Source organism: Myodes glareolus, chromosome 5 (genome assembly GCF_982192425.1).
Source record: "Myodes glareolus chromosome 5, mMyoGla1.1, whole genome shotgun sequence".
NCBI lineage: Eukaryota > Metazoa > Chordata > Mammalia > Rodentia > Cricetidae > Myodes > Myodes glareolus.
The window spans coordinates 60,956,503-60,980,947 of NC_142030.1; the positions used below are offsets into that span (position 1 = coordinate 60,956,503).

General features: G+C 41.8%; 2 protein-coding genes across 4 annotated transcripts in view; one reads left to right on the forward strand and one right to left on the reverse strand.

Annotated features, from left to right (window-relative positions):
• The window catches only part of Prrx1 (paired related homeobox 1), a 67,536-nt gene that overhangs the window by 28,453 nt on the left and 14,638 nt on the right, over positions 1-24,445 (forward strand). For all 3 annotated transcript variants that reach the window (XM_048421218.3, XM_048421217.3, XM_087906344.1), the window contains one exon: positions 21,444-21,619. In XM_048421218.3, the coding sequence (XP_048277175.1) occupies positions 21,444-21,619 (176 nt within the window). The remainder of the gene's footprint in view (positions 1-21,443; positions 21,620-24,445) is intronic.
• The window catches only part of LOC125391771 (uncharacterized), a 252,517-nt gene that overhangs the window by 13,083 nt on the left and 214,989 nt on the right, over positions 1-24,445 (reverse strand). The gene's annotated exons all lie outside the window — the stretch shown is intronic.

Below are 24,445 nucleotides of genomic sequence, written 5' to 3' on the forward strand. Positions count from 1 at the left end.
GCTCTTGCTGGAAAGCTGTATGAGAATTCTGGGTATGCACGCGCATAAACCGTGTGCCCAACTAGGAAAGGGACGGTCCTGCAAAGCTGTGCTTTCTTACTCAAAGCCTGGTCCTGGGGCTGAGAAATACAGCCATCCATCTGGGGAAAATAAGACCGAAGGGAGATAGTGCTTAAACCTGGGAAGCAGGCCCACAGCCTTTACTGCTGTTTTAAGGAGACATACTTATGCTGTTAGTACCAAGCACATCTTTTTATTGATTCAGAATGTCTACCATTTTACAGTGAGAGTAGATTATAAATAAAACTTTACTGGTTTTCTTTTTCTTTTCTTTTTTTCTTTTCTTGTAGCAACCAAATGCTTTCAGCCACTGGAGTCTAACAAGTAACAGCTGTGCTTGAAAGGGTCCCACAGATAAAAATCAAAAGTATGTTAGCATGTTAGGATTGCCCTTTTTTTTCCTTTTGTTGTTGTTGTTAGAATAAGAACAGACTTAGGAATTAGGAATAGGCTAAGCTAGAGGCATCAATTCTGCTAATTTGTCATTTAGCTTCTCCATAAAATTTGTTATGGATGCGAATGCCAAGGTTCTCCGACCTGGTTTGCCCTCACCGAACTTGCTGTGGTCAAGCCCTACTCCCTGGTGATGGTGGAAGAAGTTCACTGAATGTCTTTGGAGGCCTGAGATGGGAGATATGAGATGTTAGTGTGACCAGAAGCAGTAACTGTAGCCATGGAGCACTAGAGGGGAAAGGTGCCAGAGATTGGTGCCCCTCGAAACCACTTACAGGCGAAGCAAAAGAGAGTGGGTTACACAGAGCCAGCTTGCTAACTTGCAAAGCAGGTACCAGAGTCTGTGTCCCTATTTACTGCCCATCATGTTTCATCAGTGACTTTCCCACAGCTGTGTGAGTAGCCATTCAGTGTTTTTGCTTCCATTAGACACTAAATTCTCGGCACTACACAGCTAAATATTCAATGTGATTATAGATTTCTTTCCTCTCCTCCTTCTGTCAGAACCACATTGGAACTCATGTTGAGCTGGTAGAAGGTTGGGCCATGTATTTTTTGTGTTTGGGGGGCTATGAGATTCTCAGCAATAGGTGGAGGAGAGTGTTTTCTGCCCAGAGTCAGGAGTATCAGCATTATGTCACCCGCGTTGGGACCTTTCCACTTGGACATAAGAGCACCACGTTGGCTACGTTTCGTACATCTTCCCATCAGTAGGAAACCCACATGCTGCACACTTTCTCACACGTAATCTCTGGCACGAGGGACAAAGCTTTGCATCCCTCCCCCCACATACCTTGACCTCTACGTTCTCTTCTTGGTTTTTCTTGGGTAAATTCTTTTGCTTGGTTCTCTAGAAACTTCACTGGAACCCCTGTTGAAGTCAAAGTACATGTCCAGAGAAATGGTGTCTAGATGCTCAGTGGGGAGAAATAAAATACAAGCAGACAGACTTTTCTTCAAACTACACAGAGACTATGGCACTTTAACTTCTTTTGTGTATAGCCGTGCATATGTCCAAAACCCAGGAAAGAAGCAGGGGCACAGGGGACACACACAGGCCTCACACTTGCACAGGTCACTCGTTCAACAGAGGGTGACACCCAGAAGTCCCAGACATGCTGGTCTTCGTTGTTCAAAAACCCAGTTCTTATCACCCAGACATGGAGAGAACAGTGGTAACCCCACTGTCAGCCGAGACCAGCACAGGCCTGAATTACATTCTGAATTAGAGAAAAGGGGTAGCTGTGACGGCTCTTAATTTCCTATTTTCTGTTTTAGATGGGCTGTTCTCTGACACGCAGGTCTCAGAGAGGAATGTACGGCAGTTTTCCAGCAGTTATGAAAAAGACAACATAAGGTGCAGGGGGAGGTCCAGAAGGGATGTGGGGAAGGCTCGTCAAGCTCTTTAAAGTCATTTATAAGTAAAAATCCCTCCCTCAATGACTCTTAGGGGCCCGACTTTCTGGTTAAGAGAAAAACGATGAAGTTATTCAGCCATTTGTGCTAGAGGTTCGTGTCCCTTCATTTATATGCAAATGAGTCTAAAAGCTAGGAAAACCTATAAAGATTTAAATATTCCACACCAGGGGCTTACACTAAGAGTCTTTGTCACATAAAATGAGTTCTCACAGATCTGCTTTGAGCCGCTGTGCCTCTAAGCACAGTCTCTCTCAGAGGAAGGAAACAGTAAAGTTCTCACACAGAGAGAAAGCGGTTACCACTCAGTAAAAATCCCTGGTCTTGCTGTATGAAAGCTTTAATTTAGCTCAGCTCGCTGCTCCATGAGGTAATTTAGAGTGCCAATAAAAGGAGATTATTTTTGGACTGCGAATCTGCCTGGCACATTCTTTGAACTTAATAGAGCTAAATAAAGCTATGCAAACTCGCGTGAATTTTCGAGGAGGTCATCCACACAGGATAGCCCTGTGATAGCTGGTATGTCCACAGCAGAGCAAAATGAACGGGAGAAATTTGGGGCCATGCACATGAACAGACCCCCTGCTTAAACATACATTAACTGGAAAAGATAGGAATGCAAGGGAGCCGGCAGATTCAAGAGCCCCCCCCCCCCCCCCCACGCAGTCGGGAGAGACGGAAAGGGCAGAGGGAACAGTTGTGCCTTAGCTTTGGCTGGGGAGCAGAGCTGCTCTCTCCTGAGCCAGCCACTTCATATCTTTAAGCCTCAGTCAGTTTGCTGCAATGGAAATTGTCTTCCCTGAAGGGTTGTGATTGAGTCTGAGCCTATTAGCACGTGTTAAAGCTTTCTAAAAACCCATCGTACAAAACTAATACGTTAGTCTGGCTGAATATTGTTTTATGTAGTTAAGATTATACATACATGAAACTTGAAATATATATATACACACACACACACACACACACACATATATATATATATATACATGTCTCTAAATTATATATTCCAAGTTACATATCTATATATACATATCTATCACAGTGTCCCTTCATAATATTAAAATTAAAAGCATTTATGTAGTAAAGTTTAGCATTACATACCCCCTGCATGCCATGCTGACCTTGACTTTTCTCTCTATCATCTGCATTATTGTGTCCCCAGCATCCCTTGAATACTGTGTCCAACTGTGCAGAAGTGATTTATATACATTGTGCTCCTTCACTTCGTCCTTGGGCATTATTAATGTTGGTGTACTTAGAAAAATATGATCAAAACGAGCAAAAACATTAAAGAGAAGTGTAGTTCAGATGTCAGCCTCATTGCTGCGAGAGATCCTTCAGGGCCATTTAAGATAATGGACTTGTGGCAATGTGTCAAAACCCCTGGTCATTCTCGTGGGCTCCTTAGGAAACTGAAGCTTGGTAGGGGTATCCATCTCTCTGTCTGCCTATGGTTTATCTCTGTTCCTTGAGAAAAATCCATTACTATTATATAACCCCTTGAGGAAAAAAAAAGATATTGTTCAAAAAGCTGAATGGCTGGAAGGTAAAACATTTGTTTACTTTTTTTATTCTGAAGACATTAAGTCATTTTGAGGAAGGTTAGACCGTGGACTAATACATAGGCACCACTCAGGAATTGAGAAGTTAATTAGAACCAATCACAGTAGAGACCCTTTGTTTATTCGAATCAGCTGTTTTCTCTACTTAGCCTCCTGGAGAAGTTGAGAGAATTAGCACCCTATTATTTCTTTAGCTTTCAGAAATCAATCTTGTACTTTTTAGTGACACCATCAGAATCCAGTCAGAACGGAACCAGAGGAAAATTGCTGGGGACTGGATTCAGACAGTGGGTTACAAGATGCTGCTGGAGCACAGCGTTCTTCTCTTTGTTTGTCTCCCAGCATCAGCGAGTTCAAGGTAAAGGAAGAGAGAGAACAGGAGAGTCCCTCGCAGCTGTAGGGGGAGAGTGTAATGGAAGGGCCAAGGGGTCTCTAGAGGAGGGGACCCCTTCCAATCCTCCCTTCAGCGAGGCCCAGGTTGCCAAGACTGTGCGATTCCTTGTGCTGTGTTGACGGTCCGTAATCCTTTGTCAGGATAATTGACAGTGAAGTGTGCACGTTTGCAGCTAATGATAAATAGGGCTTTTCAAGGTTGTAACTTCTTGTTTAACCAATGCCAGTTGCAAATACTTTGTACTGAGAAATAATTCCCCCTTGCCAAATAAAATACAGCGGACGTCTGTGGCGTGTTTTCCAGCTTATTGTTAGGTCACAGAGCGCCTGACAGACCACTTTCTACGCGGGAGATAAATGCCAGGCCGACCGGTTGCCAATTGCAGCCCAGGAAAGACTTTTCTTGTGGAAGGAAAAGACAGTTTTCTTCCTCTAGAAAATAGTAATAAAGTTTCTTCCCACTTATACTTTTAACCTTTAACAAAACCCTTTTGGAAGTAAATGGTTTAGTTCCTTGAAGTGAGGCTTCGGTGAGCGTTGACATGCTCTCCACTCCCTCTTCACGGCAGAGGCTCTGGTTTGTGCAAAGCTCTTCCACATAAAGGCCAAGAAGACAACGCCATAGTCAGTTCACAGAGGTCTGGGGTGTCATGGAGTACAGAACTAGGGAAAGATTTCCCCAAGATGGGATAGAAAGTGACGAGGAACTGTGCCTGGTAAATAAATGGTAGGGTCAGGCTCCCTCTGGCTCAAAAGAAAGGGCTTGCTTAGAATTAAATTATATTACTACTCCCCCGTATTCTGAGACGTGCCAGCTTGCCTCACAACACAAACAGATGGATTTTAAGGACTTTTGCACACATGTCTGCAATGATATTTGAATGTCAGTGGAGCTGGCAGCTTAAAAAAACATCCTGTGGTCATTTTTTTTTAAAGGAAGTGAATTGTCATATCTGGTTTTATGGTTTTGGAAATTATTATTAATTTTTTATGACTCGGATTGCTTACAATGAGGTGTTCCAGGGGCCCAGGAAGTTCAGTAGGGCTCAGGTGAAATATTAGAGGCAGGACATGTCCAGCTGGGTTAGAGCCATTGATGACTTCTGTGATCATTTGTTGCTTATAGAAGTGGACATAGGCCTTTAGGAGAAATATCTGGGCCATTTGGAAAAATCTTCCAGATTTTATATATATATTTTACATGCCCTTTGACTCTTGAGTCCATATTTTACTTTTTTCAGTGTCTTAGCTACAGATATGCTTCACAGGCTGAGAAACAATATGAGTTTGGAGATTTAGAAAGAGAACAGGACAGAGGAGAAAGTGCATGGTGATGGGCAGGGCCAAGGTAGACATTTGGGAATCAGAGAGGCATAGCATCCACTAAAGCAGCAGGACAAAGCATATTCTTAGGAATGAACCTCTTCAGAGTCCCAGAACAGGGGCATTTGTCTCGTGCCCAGAGAAACCTGGATTCTGCACAGTCACCAAGACCTAGTAGGGAAGGCAAAATTGTTTGAGTGGCTACCGCTCTGCCAGAACCGCATTGCTAATTTCCCTGCACTAAAGGTCTAAAGGCCAGAGAACGGTATAAGGGCCACTGCCTTTCACCTTCTCCATCTCAGGTCTACCTTTCTTCCTGGCTCACAGCTCCCAAACTCTCGTGTCTGCAACAGTGGAACGCCACCATCTTGTTTCTTACTGACACCTCACTCTTGATAGGCTTTCTTCTCTGAACCTAAAGTTACAATAACACTCTCTTAGGAAATGAGGTAAACATACATTTTTAGCCATGAGTCACGCTGCTTCTTATCACCGTGCTCTACTCATTACAAATAGTTTGTTTTTCCTCCCAGTTGGTCAAAATATGTACTTTTCTCTTTGAAAGTGCAATGTAATCACTTACTCTTTTTCTGTGACTCTTTTCTATCATTTAATCTCATCTGTCAAGATATGGTTGATCTGTGCACAACTCACACAACCCTCACTTAATTTATTTCACTCATTTGTTGAAGTCACTTGCGGACATGGTTTCTTTATTTCCCCCTCTGCTAAACCATGAACCCCTTGTTGGAGGGGACTCATCTTTCATAATTACTAACCAATTGCTGTTCATTAAACATAAGTTACAATAGCTAGAAAGAAAGCAAACAATAGGACATATGAATTGTGATTTTTTTTATTGGTGATTAATTTGAATTCCGTGAGTTACAAGCTTACATAAAGCTTGGAGGTGAACTCAATTTAACCTGTGGGCATTTGATTGTTTCATCTCGATCCAAGCCAGAAGCTTTGCTTGCATTTCTCAGGCATTACCATTTCAGAGGGCATAAAATTTTCATTCTAAATGTCTAAGGGGTAGAAGAATTTGAAAGAACTACCTAAGAAGTAGATTTATTAGACTTTCCATATGGAGTTGGTACTGTGTAATGAATGTGTGAGGAGGAAGCAGACCAGCACTTCTGCTAAACAAATATATTTTTTTATACAAAAAGACTAAACATGAAACTGTCCAGTCTAATTTCATAAGCATGGGGCTAACTGGTCCCAGGATCAAGGCTACTGTCTGTGTTGATGTAAGATGCCACACCTTGATTTGTTTCCAGCTGTTTATCATCTAATCCCTCTGTGAACGTGAACACTCCGATTGCTATTATTATTATTTGTTTATCTTTTACTTTTATAATTGAGATTAAGAGAGTCCAGTATGTCTCTCCCATACATGGCAATAAGAGACTATTTCCAATAACCTGGGGATTTCAGAGAGCTGAGGCTATAGCATATGATTTATGAAGTTAAGTGCGCTAGGACGGTGACGGATCTGAGTGATGATGTTTTCCTGCTGTCTTCATGAACTGTCAGACTTATGCTCCCTTGAAGCCAAGAACGGTCTGTGATGTGAATTGGGAGAGCAATACAGGCCAGAGCTTCAGTTCTCAAAGGAAAGCAAAATAAGTACGAACATTTCTTAGAGAAATGTATGTTTTATGAGAATCATCTGATCACACCCTGATCAAATAAAGAGGAAGGTTCATTCATCTATTCCAGTTTCTAGGCTAAAACATTGTCCAATATACTTGGAAAAATTCCTGTCTACTAAAGAATTTCCTTCTTTCCTTCTGTCACTCTCCTTCCTCCTCCTCTTTTGCTTTCTCTGTTGTTTTGAGACCTGGTTTCACTGTGCAGCCCAGGCTGCGCTTGACTCTGCAACCCTCTCGTGTCTACTCCCCATGTGCTGGCAATAGAGGCGTAGTCCGCCACACCCAACTTTTTCCCTTGCTTATTAGTTCTTAGGAATGACACTTTATAGGTTCTGAGTTCTTTCAAGATCATTGAGTCCTTGAATGTCAAACAAAGCAAAACTTTTCAGAACTTGGATTCTTTAACCAAACTACTAGATGTCATCTGCATGGCCTCAGCCAGGATGCTCAGACCTCCAAGTTTTAAGTTTCTTCATATATAGAACAGACATAGTAGTAACAGTGAGACAAAAGCATAAAGAACATGTAAATCACATTAATGGTGGCTGCAAGCAAGCAGCAAGTGATCAATAATTGTTTAGCATTCAGATATATTTATTAAGTGCTTCCCTGGAAAATCATAGCCACCAACATTACATTAGATCCTTGAGAGCATATAAGAAGGCAAAAATATTCTCTGCCTTCATAGAATGTGTAATAATGTCTCACATGTGTGCCCCTGTAATGTGTGTATGTGTTCACATGTGGTTTTAGAACACTTACCTGGACCTCGCAAAATTAGCCTTGAAAATATTTACAGTTTCTCTTTTCATTTGTCAATTGAGGAATTGGGCTCGAGAAGGCTGCGTTTGATGAAGTAAGTGATAGCTTCAGTCTGGTTCTAAGGGCCCTGTCTTCCAACTAATAAGGAATATGCTACAATATGATTAATTGTTTGACTCAAATACCAACTCAGAGTTAAGAAAGAAAAATAAAATTAATGTGACCTACAGGTTGGAAACAGAAAAATTATTATTATTATTATTATTATTATTATTATTATTATTATTATTATCATCATCATCATCTTTATTAATAGTAGTAGTATGAATGTTTTTGTCTTCATGTGTCTCTCTGGCCACATGTGTGCAGTGCCCACAGAGGCCAGAAGAGGGCATCAGATTCCCTGGCGCTGGAGTTACAGGCAGTTGTGAGCCACCATGTGTTAGGAATCGAACCTGGGACCTTTGGGAGAGCAGACAATGCTCTTAACTGCTGATCCATCTCTCCAGTGTTACCACTGTTCCCAGACAAATTTTAATTAAAAGGTAGAAATAAAAAACTTACTGATTGGCTATTTTTTTTTTTCAAAATGTTACTAGGTGCTGTTGTTTCTGCAATTAATTAGATGGATGAGACTTCACTACATTGTGTTTTAATTTGTTAAATTATCCATTTTTGGTTAAAATTGTACGAAGTGCTCCTTTGTTATGCCAGAAACATTTGGGATATAAATGGAATAACATATGTGAGGTGTTTTATGGTCTTTGGAAGAAAGGAACTACAGAAACCTGACCTGTTAAATGCTCAGAAGTTGAGAACACAATTCCGTTATGCTTTGCTGGTAGAGTTCTGTTAGAATCATGCTAAGAATAGCGTGTGGGGGTGTAGATCTCCACTTGTTTTTCTGAGATTCAAAAATCTTGAGGTTGTGATTAGCTTTGGGCTGGAGACCATAAGAAAACACATTTCAAATAGTCATTGTATTCATAGGTGAGCTGACTGCCTAAGAGGTAGCTGATTTACTGGTCTGGGTCATTGCAGTGATGGTCAGGGGCTGGCTGCAAATGCTCCTTCTCAGTTATCTCAGGTTCTTTGGGGAATCTTGAAAAGCAGGGTGTCTCCCAGAAAGCCAGTGACATACATGCTGCTCATGTTCCTCACCCTCACATGTGACAATCTTGGAGAAGCTCACCTTCCTGAGTCACAACTGGAACAAATTAAGTGATGAGCAGGGTTTCCTCAATTGGTCTCCACATGTTCATGCCATATTCGGTGAACAAAAGTTTTCTAATGTTAAGTATTAGACACTCAAGTTGAATTCTCTCAGAAGAGAAACCTAACCAACAGGCCTCAACGCTGTTGCGACTGGATGTTTTATGCCATTATTTTTCCAGTTCTCACTAAAAAACCTTCTTTTTCTAGAGGGACCTATAAAGCTTACATAGTAGCTTAACTCAAAACTCTGAAATATACACCGCAAATGTCTCCAAAGGTGCATATATTATTTGAGTTCTAGTGGGCCTGTGACTGTCTCAATATCAATGTATAAACACTCAGATTTTAATGGAAGTTTTTTTCTCTTTGTGATTTTCTTCACTGTCTCCATTACCTTCCATTTTTTCCCATGCGTGAATTGTACAAAGATTTAAGAGCCCATTTATGTGGTGCTAGGTCATGCCAACCAGGGCAATGTGCCAGCTGGCACCTTACAGGTTCTGCCATGCTTTATTTAAATTTCAAATGTCTGAAATATCTATTTAGATTTTCTTCTGTTTTGAAGTGAAATCCAGCTGGCAGTGACATATGAGCCATTACCTGGGAACTCCCACCAGCAACTAATATGTCAAAGTGAGTTAGCAGATATAGTTAGTACCCCACCAGGTAACGATGATAGTCCTCAGCAGCTTTAGTGGGCTATGCAGACAGCCCAGAGAAGTAAATCTTTCACAGTGCAAGAGTCTGGGCCTTTCTACCAAGGCTGTTGGATCTGCTTTGAGTTCTTGTGTTTATAGTGTTGGTGTTACTAGTTCAGCTGTGGATTTCCTGAGTGCACACACATCCCGCACTCATTCACATGCACATCACGTATATTGCTGGGTCCATTTTGTGTTGCTCATATGTCTCCATGTGTAGTGATGACTATTTGGGCTTGGCTCACCTACGGAGGGGCTCAGTGGTTAAGATATCTTATTGTTCTTGCAAGGAACCCAAGTTCAACATGCACATTGGAGAACTCACCACAGTCTATAAATCTAGTCCCAAGCGGGGAGTTCTGACACCCCTGAACTCTGCAGGTACGTGCACTCACATACAACACGTAATTTTAAAAAAAAGTCCTTCCTCATCTGGGCAATGGAAGCACACCCTTTTAGCCCCAACACTCGGGAAACAGAGGCAGATGGATGTCTGTGAGTTCAAGGCCAGGCTGGTCTACTTAGTGAGTTCCAGGATAGCCAGAGCTGTCTCAAAAGTCAAAATGGGGGTAAAATAGCCTTCCTTAAAAGTAACTGGAAAGCCAGAAAGTTTTAAAGGGATACCAAAGCTGAGAAGTGACCCATGGCTACAGAAAGGAGAATGCCTGGCATGGGAAGCACACTAGAAACGGTTGCTGAGGGAGTGACCCAGTGGTCACTGAAATACCGTCACCCTTTTCTGCTTACCATTTTCTTTTCAATAAACAAAGCCTTTTATTATGGCTGTCTTCCACCCTGGCTTCCTCCTGCTGTGTACTGGGCCTCCTGCTGTGTACTGGGACAGCATGACTTCCTCCCACCAGTGTCCATAGGCTGGGGTGTGGAAGCATGGTCATGATGTGAGTCAGAGTGACACACAGGTCACTCACAGTCTCCACTCCAGGCAGACAGGACCATCGACTAACAAGGACTTCTTTAGGATACTTAAAACCAGGGCGCATGACTCAGTGGAATAAGATTATCCCACATGAAGTTTGCCCAAATTTGACTTTCTTTTTTTTTCATCTGACCTCAATGCTTCAACTTCCTTGCTAGTTAAAACACAACTCCCTGGGCACGAAATCGTCATATAATTAAGGTTAGGTGTGGTTGACAGGCAGTCATGTTCCCGTATGTTAGAGAGTGAATTAGCCAGGCTTTCACCCAGGCTTTCTTGCCAGGGAAAGGGAGCTGCAAACACAGTGCCTGGAGACGATTGAGTAAAAGAAAAGCAATCTAAAGTACACATGTCTTTTGGAGCACAGACATAGTTGAACTGAGCCCTCTTTCAAGATTTCCTTTGCCTTCACAAGACCACACCGGTCAATAATTCCATATGTGCTGCCATTATCAGGGACTAACATTTATTAAAGGTTACTAGGGCTGTGGTGTCGTACTTCATCTGCCTTCAAGGGTTCCCTTTTCAACTGAGATTTATTGATTTACTGGATAATTTCTGATGCAAAGTCACTGATGGAGAGAGTGCATCAAAGACCTCAATAAATGCTAACCCTGGACATTATGTCCTTTATCAAGACTACAGGAAACCTTAGTCATTCAAAAATTTGTATGCCAAGGTGTTTTTGTTATTGTTTGGTTTTATTTTTTTAATAGAAACCAATGTCTGAAAGAGTTGCCAGGCTCAGAGCTAAGTGTGAACTGGCTAGGTCATGCAAGGCATCTTCACTAAGCAGTTTAGTTTATTCCTTTAGTTATTCCAACACAAGTTTTTAAACTTGCTGGGTACCATTACTGAGTGCAAGAGTGTCACACTGAGCAAGTCAGACAAAGTGCCTGCTTTCAAGAGCTAACAGTCTACTGTGTCGGCAACAGACATAAGACATTCCAGATAGCCGTAAGAGTTCACATGGGCTACTAAGGGGGCTAAAATGCTGGGAATCAGGGAAACAATGGAAAGGGTCTGTTGCTTCTTAGAGGAAGTTCCTGCCAAGAGCTGTCAGGAAACCGAGACTTCGAAGAGGAGTTAAGTGCATGGCTAAGGGTAGGGTCAAGGATGTTTCTTAGGTCACAAGAGACACAATAGACGTAAACAAACTAATAAGAACAACAACAAAACCCCAAAGATATTGGTACCATCAGTGCTACAACTGAAGTCGAGAGAATGGAGCCAAAACAATGCTGAAACTGAGGAAGGATGCGGAGCTTCCAATGGGAGAGAAGGAAGCCCACTCAGGATGTGTCTCCACCCCAGCACACATGTGGGATCCCAGCCCTCCTCCTTTGCCTTTGCTGGCTCTGGTGGCCATTAAGTCTAATGCGTATATTTTCTCTGCTTCTACGTTTCCATTCACGTTTTTGCAATTTTGATTCTCAAAGCAGCATCAAATCAGCTGAGAGCAGACTTTGTGTCTCACTTCTCTGCATCCAAAGAGCCCGCTTTCCCGATTGGCAACAGGAAATTGGTAGATATTTGGGATGATAGTAAGAGGATGTAAAGATCATGATTGGTTCTGACTGCAGTCAGATTCGGTAATTTCAGAATTGCTCTCCAGCCATGGATAAAACCAGTGTTTGCAGTAAGTAGAATGCCCTAACTCACGGACAGGAGGTCAAAGACAGAAGGAAGGCAAGTGCTATATAGTTAGTACTGCTTCCTGTTAGTTCAGCTAGAGGGCAGGGTAACTGACTGCTAGGTTTCTTCCTGGTCTAGACAGTCATTAAACATGAGTTATTTCTAAATAACATTCGTATCACTTTTTTCTTTTTTTCTTTTGGTTTCTCGAGAGAGGGCTTCTCTGTGTTCCTTTGGAGCCTGTCCTGGAACTAGCTCTTGTAGACCAGTTTGGCCTTGAACTCAAAGAGGTCTGCCTGCCTCTGCCTCCTGAGTGCTGGGATTAAAGGTGTGCACCACTACTGCCTGGCTCATATCATTTTCAATCTGGAGATTTATCCCTATAAGATTCTTTTGGGCAATCGGGTTTTTGTCAATCACCCAGAGTTTCCCCAGGCATGCTAATTACAGCGCAGCCTTCATATAATTTATAATTCAGGCAATGATTTTCTTTAAAAAGAAAGAAAAAAGGGAACAAATGACCATCAAAAGAGCATAATTTAGTTATTATCTAAAACAAACAACTACTGAATTCTTTCTGTATGGTTAAGTCCTTGACATAAAAACAACCCCATGGTGCCACAGTGAGACATAGCTGGCACTGCAGGCTGATGTTACAGACTTGGCCAGTAACTCCTTGAATTAGAATCCAATTCTCTCGTACTTATTTCCAGAATTACTAATAATAATTACTAAGACACAATACGCTTTAAAGCAAAAGGCAATGGTGTGTAACTAGTTGATGTAACCGGGCTCCTCTGAAGGCCTGGGAATTCTCTGTGTCAAAGCAATTCTTATGGAGTAAATGCTCACCTCCACCCCACCACCAGTTCGGGTATTAAAGCCACAACATTCAGTGCGACCTGTTGGAAGGTCAGGTCTTGGGGAAGTAATTAGGTTCAGATGAAGTAATGAGGGTGGAGTCCTCAAGATAGAGTTTGATCCTTGTTACCCCAAGAAAACACTCCCCACTCTGTTATTTTTAAAAACCTGGATAGGCCTACACTCAGGCTCGAAAGCTCCCCAGTTTCCAGGCCATGAGAGCTGCAGCTCTGTTCTGTGACTCACAGTCTATGGTGTCTGATGAGGGCAGCCTGAACTGACTGAGACAGTAGCCGAGTTTGCGCATGAAACTGTTGAAGCCCAGAGATGTTATGGAATAGTATCTACTCACCACCCCTGAAAAAATAAAAATTCAGATCTGCAAGCCACCATCCTTTCCCTTTTCTCGTTCTCTAAGAATTTTCGTTCCCTTTGCTACACTATTTCTAAATGTCAGACTCCTTGCTTTGGGCACACTGGCATCCTCCTGTCGTCTGATTATTTTGGAACCCAGGACCAGAGTAACCACCCAGAAGGACGTAATCTCTACACTTGCTTGTTTACCGGTGGACACTAAGATGTCCTTGTCCCTGTGTTTCACTGCGAGGGACACCTAGCACTCTGTTCTCTGTGGCCTCCCTGCTAGAAGCATCTTGTCCTTTCAACCTAAAGTAAAAGCATGTAAGGCAGTAGAAGTCACAGTCTACTCTAAGAGCTCACACACCTTAAATCACTTTGGTTTTTTTTTTTAATCCAAGGAGAAGAACCCTCTCCATTTCATTAGCCCTGTCCTCCCAAGAGTTGAGAGCTGAGTTCACCAATTAACTACGGGCATCTTACTCGTTGCAGACTACTCCCAGGAGTGTTTTTTCTGAAGCCCGTTTCACCAGATTTTAAAGTAGCACTTTAAAAATGTGACAAATAAAAGAATCATCTTAAAAATGACCTGGAGCACGTGGGATCCTCATAATATTGTCAGTTCCTACCGGCAATGTCATGACAGATGTTAAGGCCTTTAGAAAGTGGAAACAGTCTTTGCAGAGGAAGAATGTCAGCAGGTAGCAGCAGCAGCAGCAGCAACACTTACCTCACCCAGAGCTGCCTGTGGAGGGAGCAGTCACCTCAGGCAACCACACACCTGCACTATCCAGGGTTTAGAAACCTTCTAAACTCTGATTCAGAATTTACTCTTTCCTTAGAATTTTGCCTCCCATGGTGGTTTCTTTCCTTTCTTTTAAAAAGTCTTTGGAATTTCCCAAAATACTCAGAAATAAAAAAAAGAAGAAAAAAAAAAGAAAAAGTACTCACTGAATAACTATTGAGTAATGTGACTTTTAGTTTTTATACATGTGGCAACCAAATTAGCTAACACAAAGCAAATGAGCTGGGAATAATTGAATTTTCATAGCCTGGGTTTAGCCTTTGGCCTTCTTCTTTTTCCTGTGTTTTGAAAATACTAATTTCTGGTAAGGTTGCTTATAAAAGTTACGAATTCCTTACCTATTTGAGTGCTGGCATCTGCTTGATATTTCAATATTTATTTTACAAAGCGAAATTTAGAAAAGAAAAGAAAAACAACCTGGCTCAGTAAAAAGCCAGGAATTAACTGAGAGTAGAAGAATGTCCCCAATGGAGTGTCTAGGACAAACTATGGATCTCCCTGTGCTTAGCTGCGTCTACCACCATGTCTTTGTTCCTGCTGAGTTTTAAAGTTTTTATGAATGAGTCTTTTTAACTTCCAGCCTCATTCACAGGCTCACCTAACTTGACCAAGCTGTGGTCATCATATCTGAAGTGTCTTGAAACTTTTCCTGCAGCTATTCTGTGAAAGGATGGCTCACTAACAAGGGGGATCTGTAGGCAAAGGGATCAGCGCAAAGGCAAAGACCCGACTAATGACTAATTCCTTTCCAAGGAAAAGTCACACCTATCAGAGCAGCCTTAGAACCACTTACAAATGCTTTTCCCTGACTATCCAGGCAGTGTTCCTGGAGACCTCAGGCAATCTTGAGAAGGTACTCTTCCTCTTTATTCTGTTGTTTTGAAAATGGGTCCGAAGAGTAGTGAAGCGCACAGCCCAACGTCACAGATACTGATGGGTAGGGTTGCTGGGAAACAGTGATGCTGATTTCTAAACTGATCAGCTTTCTGCTGTGTCTACTGTATCCCCTCCATCGCAGTTAGGTGAATCTAATTGATGATTCAGAAACTGAGGGCAGTGGATGTATCTAAAGCCAGATCTTTATGTCTCTATCAAAGAGTAGGTACTCAATCCAAAAACTAGAATGTATTATTGTTATTATTATTAGTAGTAGTGCTGTTATTGGATGGTTCTGGAGATTAAATCTAGAACCTTACATATTCTACACAGCCCCAGAAAAAGTTAGAGTTCTGATACGGGACTTGGTAGGAAGTTTTGTTTGTATTACATTCCCTTAGGAGTTCTGATCAGAAAAGCCTTAAGAGACACGTCTTGAGAGTTAGAGCATGTACAAGTGATGTGGACTGTGTTAATGTTTTCAGCACTGTGGAAATACATTTGCCTCACAGAGACAAAAGGATGTAGAGGAAGCTGAGAGATTTAACGCAATATCAATCCCGTGAAGGTACCTCCTAGTTGTCAGTGTTTCCCGTTTCCCAGGAAGGTTGGCTGTAATGAGAAAGCTGCCATTTGAGATTGGACACAGAATCACAGGCTCCCCTTTCAGTCAGCACCATTAAAAATAAATTTCTTAAAAGACTAAATGTGTGTGTGAGTGTGTGCGTGTTTGTGTGCATGTGTGTCTGTGATTCTGAGTTCTGGTACCTGTGCACATGTGGAGGCCAGAAAAGGGCATCAGATTCCCTGGAGCTCAAGTTATAGGTGGTTATGATGTGGGGTGTGGGAACTCTGGCCCTGTGAGAAAAGAGTACACGCTGTTAACGACAGATCCATCTCTCCAGCCCCCTTTTCTGATATCTTTAGAATATTTTAAGTCTTTTTCTTTTCTTGAAAGAATCATCACATTTTGCGTGTCTTAATATATTTTTGTAAGACTTAGACTGATGCCTAACTAAAAACAAACTAAAGGCAGGCCAATGTGATGATGGTAAAGGAAAGAGTGCACGTGTCTGATTTCATCAGACAAGATGCACCTGGCAGTTCCAAGGTGATCACTCCCCTCCAATGACTGAATAGTTGCATATTTGTATTATCAGAGATCTTGTCTCTCTGCCCAGTGGATGAGATTCAATGATGAAGAACCGTGGCAAGGACCATGTTGTTGAGAAAGGGTGGGCATGCTGCTAATGCTGGCTTTGGTGGTTGGAATGATGTAGCGCCGTTGGCATTGCGAGTGTCACCAGTGAAGTGGTACTCGATCCACTTATCAGGCACATGCTAGAAGGATGCTGTCCTGATTTCAACAAAAGCTAAGTGTACCCAAAGACACGCAAATGAACACCACAGTTCACTGCTTTTCCTAGGCCTGGCAATCAAGGCAAAACAGTTTTTAGTGGCTTTTGCAATTATACTTCCTCTCAATTTTCTAAAGGTTACAGGGCCCGAACCACACAAATCCCATTAAAGTAAGTAGCTGTTGTGCAATATAAATTGCTTTGAAAACATTCTTCAATGCCCATAAAGCCATCAGCGGTCTGCACTTCAGATCCGCTTGCCTGCCATGATTTCAGTCCAGAGACGGACGACAAGCTTTGATGTGGTGACTGGTTTCTGCTACTGAAGTTGGCATTTTATCTTCTTGCATCAGATTTCTTCCCAAATTGATGTGACTCAGGCATAGGGAACACACTTTTATAGTGAGTTTCTTCCTAAAATATATTTTTACTGTACTTTTAAATTACATGGGGCTGACCATTGATCTTGGACCTCAGAGGTGTCTTCTACTGGACACAGCACAGCAAAAGTCAAAGACTGCATGAGGGATGCAAGGTCTTAGTGACTAGGGATTACTACAGCTTCCGGTCCTGATGCTTGAGGGAACCGTTTTCTACTCTCTTCCTCTCACTTTATACTGCAGCCCGGGTGAGCATTATTATTATTATTATTATTATTATGATGATGATGATGCCATGTATGGATGCACAATTTATCTTGCAGGGGTTTCTGGCCCCTTTTCCTTACGAAGCATTTCGACTCTGTTATTAACACTTTGATCCACTGAAAACACCACTCTTTAGCATTTTTGTCTTGTATGTGTTCCTGATTAGTTAAATCGCTCATTCATCTCAAAGTTGCTTTCACTTAAGAGATGAAAATGAAGGACTGAGCCCCGCATTTACAAAGGAACCATACCCCAAGGTTTTCTCTGTGACTAGATCTGAAGAAGACATACTACAAAAGGTTGATTTTTTGATTTTTTTCCTTTTGTATTTAAAATTATCCAGAAACAAAGACATCCCTGACCTAATTAGTTGCTTTGCATTATTAAAAAGAATCATCACAATTCAGGTATCATTACCTTTAGATACCAGGGTTTTAATTCTCTTGGTCCCACTTCCGCACGATGGCATAGGTCTAACTCATCCAACCTTTATTGCCTGCTCATCTGTTCTTCCTCTATCGCTTCCACAGCAATGAGTGAGTGCACAACAAGAAAATATCTACCTGGAAAGAATTGGACCATAATTTTCACATAGTATTTGATAAAATATTAATATATGCATGGAGATTTTGAAAGGGATAGGTCAATATGGAGTGACATTATTGGTCAATAATGTAAAATGTGAGATGTATTTCCTATGACACATCAATTTTAATGTGTCCCTTAAAATGAAAGAGAAATGTGCTCATGTGTTTCCTGGGAAAAGATGAAAGATGAAGGTGATAGTAATAAAGACAAACTAAGTGGAGATATTAGGAAGGCAACTGAAAAAGAAAGTACAGATTATCTGAACTAAACAGCTGCTCAAGATGAGCACGGCTTCATTTTATAATGGGCATCTTTGCAGGAATGGTATGACACATTGATTCTTGTTCACAGACCCTCCTCATAATGTCTTTATCACCGCTAACATGATAAACATTTCCCATGAACAACCTCCCTGGGGAGCAGTCTGTTCTCCTTGGGGATGCTTTCTTGTCTTTCTCTTGCACCGCATGTACATTGCCATTTGCACTGAAGAATGGAGTGGAATTCGGTGTCCTTGCCTCCAGCTCTGTCTACAAACTCAAATTTTTATTGTTATTTTGGGCAAATCATGTAGTTCTTCTAGGTCCTTACCACATCTGCAAAAATGAGAGGGATGGATTAGATAATTTCTTGGGTTTCATTTGGTGCCGGCATTTTCTGATTTGTGATTCCAAGTGAGGCTACACCTGTTCATAATGCCAGTTAGTCATGCCATCAAGAAAGTAGCAATAGCTACATACTTGCAATGTAGTCAAACCCCAAACCTATAAAAATCCACAATGACCTTGGATTTACAGAAGATTTCAATTAAAATGAATTCACGATTCATGTGGTAAGGTCCTAATCCCTTCAGGATGCCCAAGAATGAGGCCCATCCCATCATCCAGTTGGGTATTGGCGCCCCTGGACCTCTCAGTTTGCAGTTCCCCTTCCCTGCCGCTGTCCTAACAGAAAGACGACCCTCCGCTCTGATAAAATTTCGCTGCTTTTGTTTCTTGTGTTCAGTCAGATGAGCCCGAGTCTGATGAGTGTATTTATCGCACGTTTTCTCAAGTGCCCTGAATCTGTAAACTTCGCCGGTGTTTATTTATCCTCTCCTGCTGTTGAAGATACTGTACGCGGGCCTGTTCATCCGCGGTAGGGGAACCCCTCAGGCTGTGAATAGTGAGCAAAGGCAGATGAGCCAAAGAGCTGCTGCGCATGCCGTCTCTGCTGCCCACTCATCATCTCTTCCTATTTGACTTGGGCTTTGAAGGACATTTGCCAGAGCCGGCCTCCCGGGACCCTTGTTATTTGCATGTCTTTTCTCACCTTCAACATGATCTGAACCGATGTTTTCATTTGTTAAAACAACAAGAACATTCACTGGGAAACTCTGGCTGGAATCCCTTCAGATCATGGAGCTATTTATTCCCTGTCATAAACTGTAATCCTCCGTTTCCCTTACTCCCACGGCAGGGGAGTTGGTGGTTTTATAGTGGACAGTCAGTAGAATTTCAGTGAACGGTGGGAGATTTCAAAGAACTACCGAGTGATTATGTGGCAGGTTGTGGCACTAGGAACAAGATGGAAAATACTCTTGATCTTGATCAGAGCTTGGCGGTACAAGGAGGAACAGGATTGCAAAACAGAACAAAGGATTTGGAGCTTGTGTTTACACAGGAGAAAGAATTTCCTTGAGTAAAGAAAAATCAGAGTATTTACTTAATCTGGAGTTTTTTTTAATACAACAAAAAAATGTTAACTTGAGGTCTGACTGGTCTCAGATTTAGAAGAGAATAGAAACTAAGGACTTTTGCAGAGTCATATTGAATGGAAACGTGAAATTTCATGACAAGGTACTTTCTCAAAGTCCCTGAAGACCTAGAGACACCGGAGAGTTAGGCATATGGAACTGTGGACAAGAGATGGGGGAGGGAGGTGGGACACAATAAGAATAATGCAAATATTTTCAGACAGTTGAGCAGGGAAGAGATTGTACATGCAAGAGAATGGCTAAAAAATGTTCTGTCTTATGTGTTTGAATTACAGTGGTAATGCTATCATCGGCTACATTTACCTCCTAGGTAAATAGTGCCAGCCATGTTAACTGGATGTTCTAGGCCTGGAAAGACCTTTGCAATTATGACTCAAATAATGCATCATCAAAATATGGCCAACTTGAGAGTCTCAGTAGAGTGTGATGGTAGCTCCATCAAAGAGCCAGAAGTGTCAGAAACAGAGAGGATTAAAGGAGCTCACAGACCAGTCAGGGAAGAGTGGCCAGCAATCTCTGTTTTAGAGAAACTGAGCAAGATTTTCCACATTTTTTTCTATAGAATCAATTTTGAGGACACGAGAAGTTTCATGTTCGCCACAGAAAAAAATTCAGTCAATGTTTATTTTATCCAGGTCTTTAATTATCAAGGACAATATACAGTGTCTATTCCAGAAAGAGTGTGAGGGGGAAGGAGTCTCAGGGTGAAGTCAGCCTTCTCAGCCATCAGGGACCTAGATGTCCACCCTGCACGAGTCTTCAGTCTAACCTGCACTTTGAACCCAAACGTGAATCTAGAAACAGGCTCTAATGTGTTTGTGGTAACAATAATGTCACAACTGAGCAGGATGTCAGTAAGACATCTTGAGTCTTGCTCACAACTTTGTTGAGAGTGCTATGTATTTAATCACAAAAAAATCAAGATTAGATGTGTTCCAATCAAAGAGCTGAGAGCTCCTTTTTTTGTTGTTGTTGTTAAGGATGGAGCAAATCCACAACTTCTCCTTTCCCATTACCTTTACTCTTTGTACTTTTCTTTAGGCCGAGCCTCTCTGGTGAGAAGCTAGTGGACAATGTGGGCTGTAAAGGAATGTGTATGAGATGAGCCATAGAGGCTCTGGGAAGTTCAAGTCTAAGCAATGGGTTGATGGTGCTATTAGCACAGTTGGTCGACCACTCGGCTTCCACAATCAATCACTCTTATCCTGGGGCTGGGTAGGGGTTCAGGTCAAAGCCCATGTTATTCTCTAATGGGAGCATGCTGCTCTCGGAATGATTAGCAAACCAAGATGTTTTGGGATAATTCAGAGCAAACTCCAGACAGACCCCAGCAGGTAAAAATTCAGGGATGTAATTATCAAAAGATTCCCCCAGTTCTCAGGACCCTGTTACTCAGGGCAAAATGCAAATGTTTCAGGGAACAACCCCCTATTCTTGTATTTTCTCAGGTGAGTCCCAAGTTGGTTGCTTAGGTTCCTGGTATTGTGCCTGACACTAAACTTGATCTAAGCTGACATCTTCCCGGGCAAGAGCATAGAGTTTTAAAGAATAATGTTTTGAATCACTGCTTCCAAGAGAAATCATGTTAAAATGGAAATCCCTCTGGTTGGGTTTGGACAGTTTCTCTTCTATAAATGTGTACTTTTGACCTTGGGTCTGTGCTTCAGAGAGGAGTCAGGAGGGGGCTGGTATAACTGGCAATGAAACTGTATGAATGAGCATCATTTTGCATAAGGGAATAAGGTATCACATGATTGACTTTTATTTCTCCATTTCTAGTGAAATACAGAGACAAGCATGAGATTTTTTTCTTTAGCCTTCTTTTACATATTACAAAGTAATATTCTTTGGGCAACCATCTGAGGTCGAATCTTACATATAGATGCAATGAGACACCAGAACTGAGGAAGACTCTTGGTTCTTTCCAGGATTTGGATAAGAAAAGTAGCATTTGACTCTAGCACTTTGCTAGGAACGTGAGCAAAAGAAGCATCTCTCATTATGGATAAACAGATGGTAAATAAAAGGGCCTGGGACCTCTGGAGTGGTATCCATCCCTTATCACCCATCAATTCCGTTCCAGATGATCAACTTAACTCAGAGGAGAAGAAGAAGAGAAAGCAACGGAGAAACAGAACAACCTTCAACAGCAGCCAGCTTCAGGCCTTGGAGCGTGTCTTTGAGCGGACACATTACCCAGATGCTTTTGTACGAGAAGATCTTGCACGTCGGGTGAACCTCACTGAGGCCAGAGTGCAGGTAACTCATGCTTTGAGTGGCAGTCACCAAGTGTCCCCTCCATAGTGACCCATCTCTGAGGACTGCTTCTGAATACAGGTTGTAGGTTTGTGACTGAAGCTGGTACTGACAAGGGATGTAAATATGAAGTATGACAAGAGACTTCATATTTTATTGTGTTTCTTTGGGTTGAATAATATTTTTTAAAGATTTATTTATTTATTAGGCATACATCATTCCTTCCATGTATGCTTGCATGCCAAAAGAGGGCACCAGATCTCATTATAGATGACTGTGAGCCACCATGTGGTTGCTGGGAATTGAACTCAGGACCTCTGGAAGAGCAGTCAGTGCTCTTAACCTCTGAGCCATCTCTCCAGCCCTTGAATAATATTTTTAAAAAATTAAATAGAAGGCCTTTAGGAAGGGTAGAATATGCTGTAGGGAGGGCTATCTCTTCCCCATTGTTGTGAACCTTATACTTTAGTGTTTTATTATGCCGTCCACTTGAGCACTTCCTCTACACCCCAATTTGAGCTCTAGAGGGGCCATACCTAAGATATGAGCTCTCTCTCACTTGAGCTTTCCTCTCCAGCATGGGAGAATGTTTAAACCTTCCAGTACCTTGTTCTAAGCACTCATGTTTATGGATGGTGATAAAGAGTGGAGATGGATATTGAGAAATTAAGTTAGGAGCACAATCAAAGTAGATAGCTTATTTTAGTTTTCAATATCTCTATAAAATAAAACAAGTAACGGGAAGGTAGAGTATTGGTGACCCCTTCAGTTGGAAGAGGGATGTGGGAAGATTTTCCACATGGGGAGACAGGCACGTCACCTTAACATTCTCACCATGACACAAGAAAGAATTGCAGCGCAATGATGCAAGGAAAGATATCTAGAGCCCTTCTGTGGCCCTGAGGAAACTGGAACAGAATGTTGCAGATTCACCTCTGTGTTGGCAGTCAGGACCCAGGAGTGCACCATAGTGGCCTCAGACTCCTGTTCTCTCCATCCCAGCATCCTCTCAGAACCACACCACCCTGGGCTGCTTTTCACACACGACTGTGAATTCCCTGCACTTTCCTAATCCTCTACATCTCCTATTTCCCAAACTCAACCTGCAGTGAAATGAACAAACTTAGATGAGCAACACAATGCAGTCACACACACACACACACACACACACACACACACACACATTTACATGCACACTCAAAACATGCTCTCCTTTTTGTTTTAGCTTTTTTTCTTATGTTTTTGTTTTGATCTCTGTTTTTGTTTTATTTATTTATTTATTTGAGAGAAAGAGATAGAGAGGGAGAGAGACAAAGAGACAGAGGGACAGGGAACAGAGAGCACGAGGTTGGGTAGGTAAGGAGGTAGGGAGGACCCAGGAGGAGCTGGGGGATGGGGAAGAATATCATCAAAGTATGTTGTATGTAAAAAATTAAATCAAGTATCAGCCCCTAGTATCTTAGAGCACCATTTTGTGATAGTGCTTCAAATTTGAAAATGAACCGTAGACAGTACAATGGTGAAAATTGTTTTAAAAATGCCCAAGGGGAACTTTTGAGTTGGGAGATTATCTTGTCCAGTTACAACAGTTGAATACCATGCATGTCCATACGTATATGCACACATATACACATGCATCGTGACAGGGAAATGCCATCCATGTACTTCCTGTATGTCTACCATCTAACTCTTCCCTTTCCCTTCCCACTGCTCTGCAAACCAATGCCTTCCACTGCTGTGAATGGTTTCTAGGCAAGTGGCACAGAGTTGCTCCTCTGTGACGTCACCATTTCTTTATAAATTCCTAGGCTTTCCCAGCTCAAACCAATCCCCTAACTCTGGGACTCTCTATTCAGGGCATTTGTCATAACATGGTGGGTACTGTATTGAGGTATCTGTGGGTCAACTCCTCTCACTGGGTGATGGAGTCCTCTTGTGTGGGAATAAGCTTTATTCAGCTTTGCAAAATTTATTTCCCTCACTTTCCTCAAATTCTTTTGGAGCAACGGTGGATTTTTTGACCTGATTTTTTTTTTTGGTGATAAATAAGGTACTGGTCCTCTTCTTAAGGATATCACAGTCCTGAACCAGAGGGAAAAGATGATCAGACCTTCAAATGATGTCATCATGATATAATCACCACAGTAAAGAATTCTGCAAGAATTGTTGATAGAGTAGAAGAAAGAATGATCCACTCTACCCAAGGAAAATGGAGGGACTATGCCCTTATTAACTTTACACTGAGACCCAGCTCATAACTATTTGTAAGCAAGTCAGTCATTTCTAACCAACTATGAAACAAAGTAATAGACAAAAAAAATAGCAGCTCAATTGTAAATCCTTAGTCTCAAATAGCTGGTATTTCTATCCAGTTCTCTTAGACCTTAAAGTCTATGCCTTTCTCTACACTTCATGGAGGAAGTGATGTTACAATCAAATCTTACATTTCATACCTGGATGGAGAGAAAGAATGCTGCCAGTAGAGGAAGTGTCTTGTGTAGCTGTGTGTAAGTGAACAGTCATCTACTGCATTTGGGAGTCCTCTCGTAGCCCCGAACCTAAGACCCAATAGAAATAACGTGGCTTTATGATAATCAAAGAGGTAATTTTTGAATAGTGTTTCCTCTTTGTTAAGAAATTTCCATTCTGTTCTTCAGTTGGAAGGCAGTAGAAGGTATCAAGCCAGGCACTGTTTATATTCATTTAGAGTACCAACTTTGACAGCGATGTATTGTTCACATTAAAATGAAAGATCTGAGGACTGGGAAGGTGTGGAGGAGATGTCTAATCTCACCTTCGCTGATTTCCACTCAGGTCCCACATGCTACA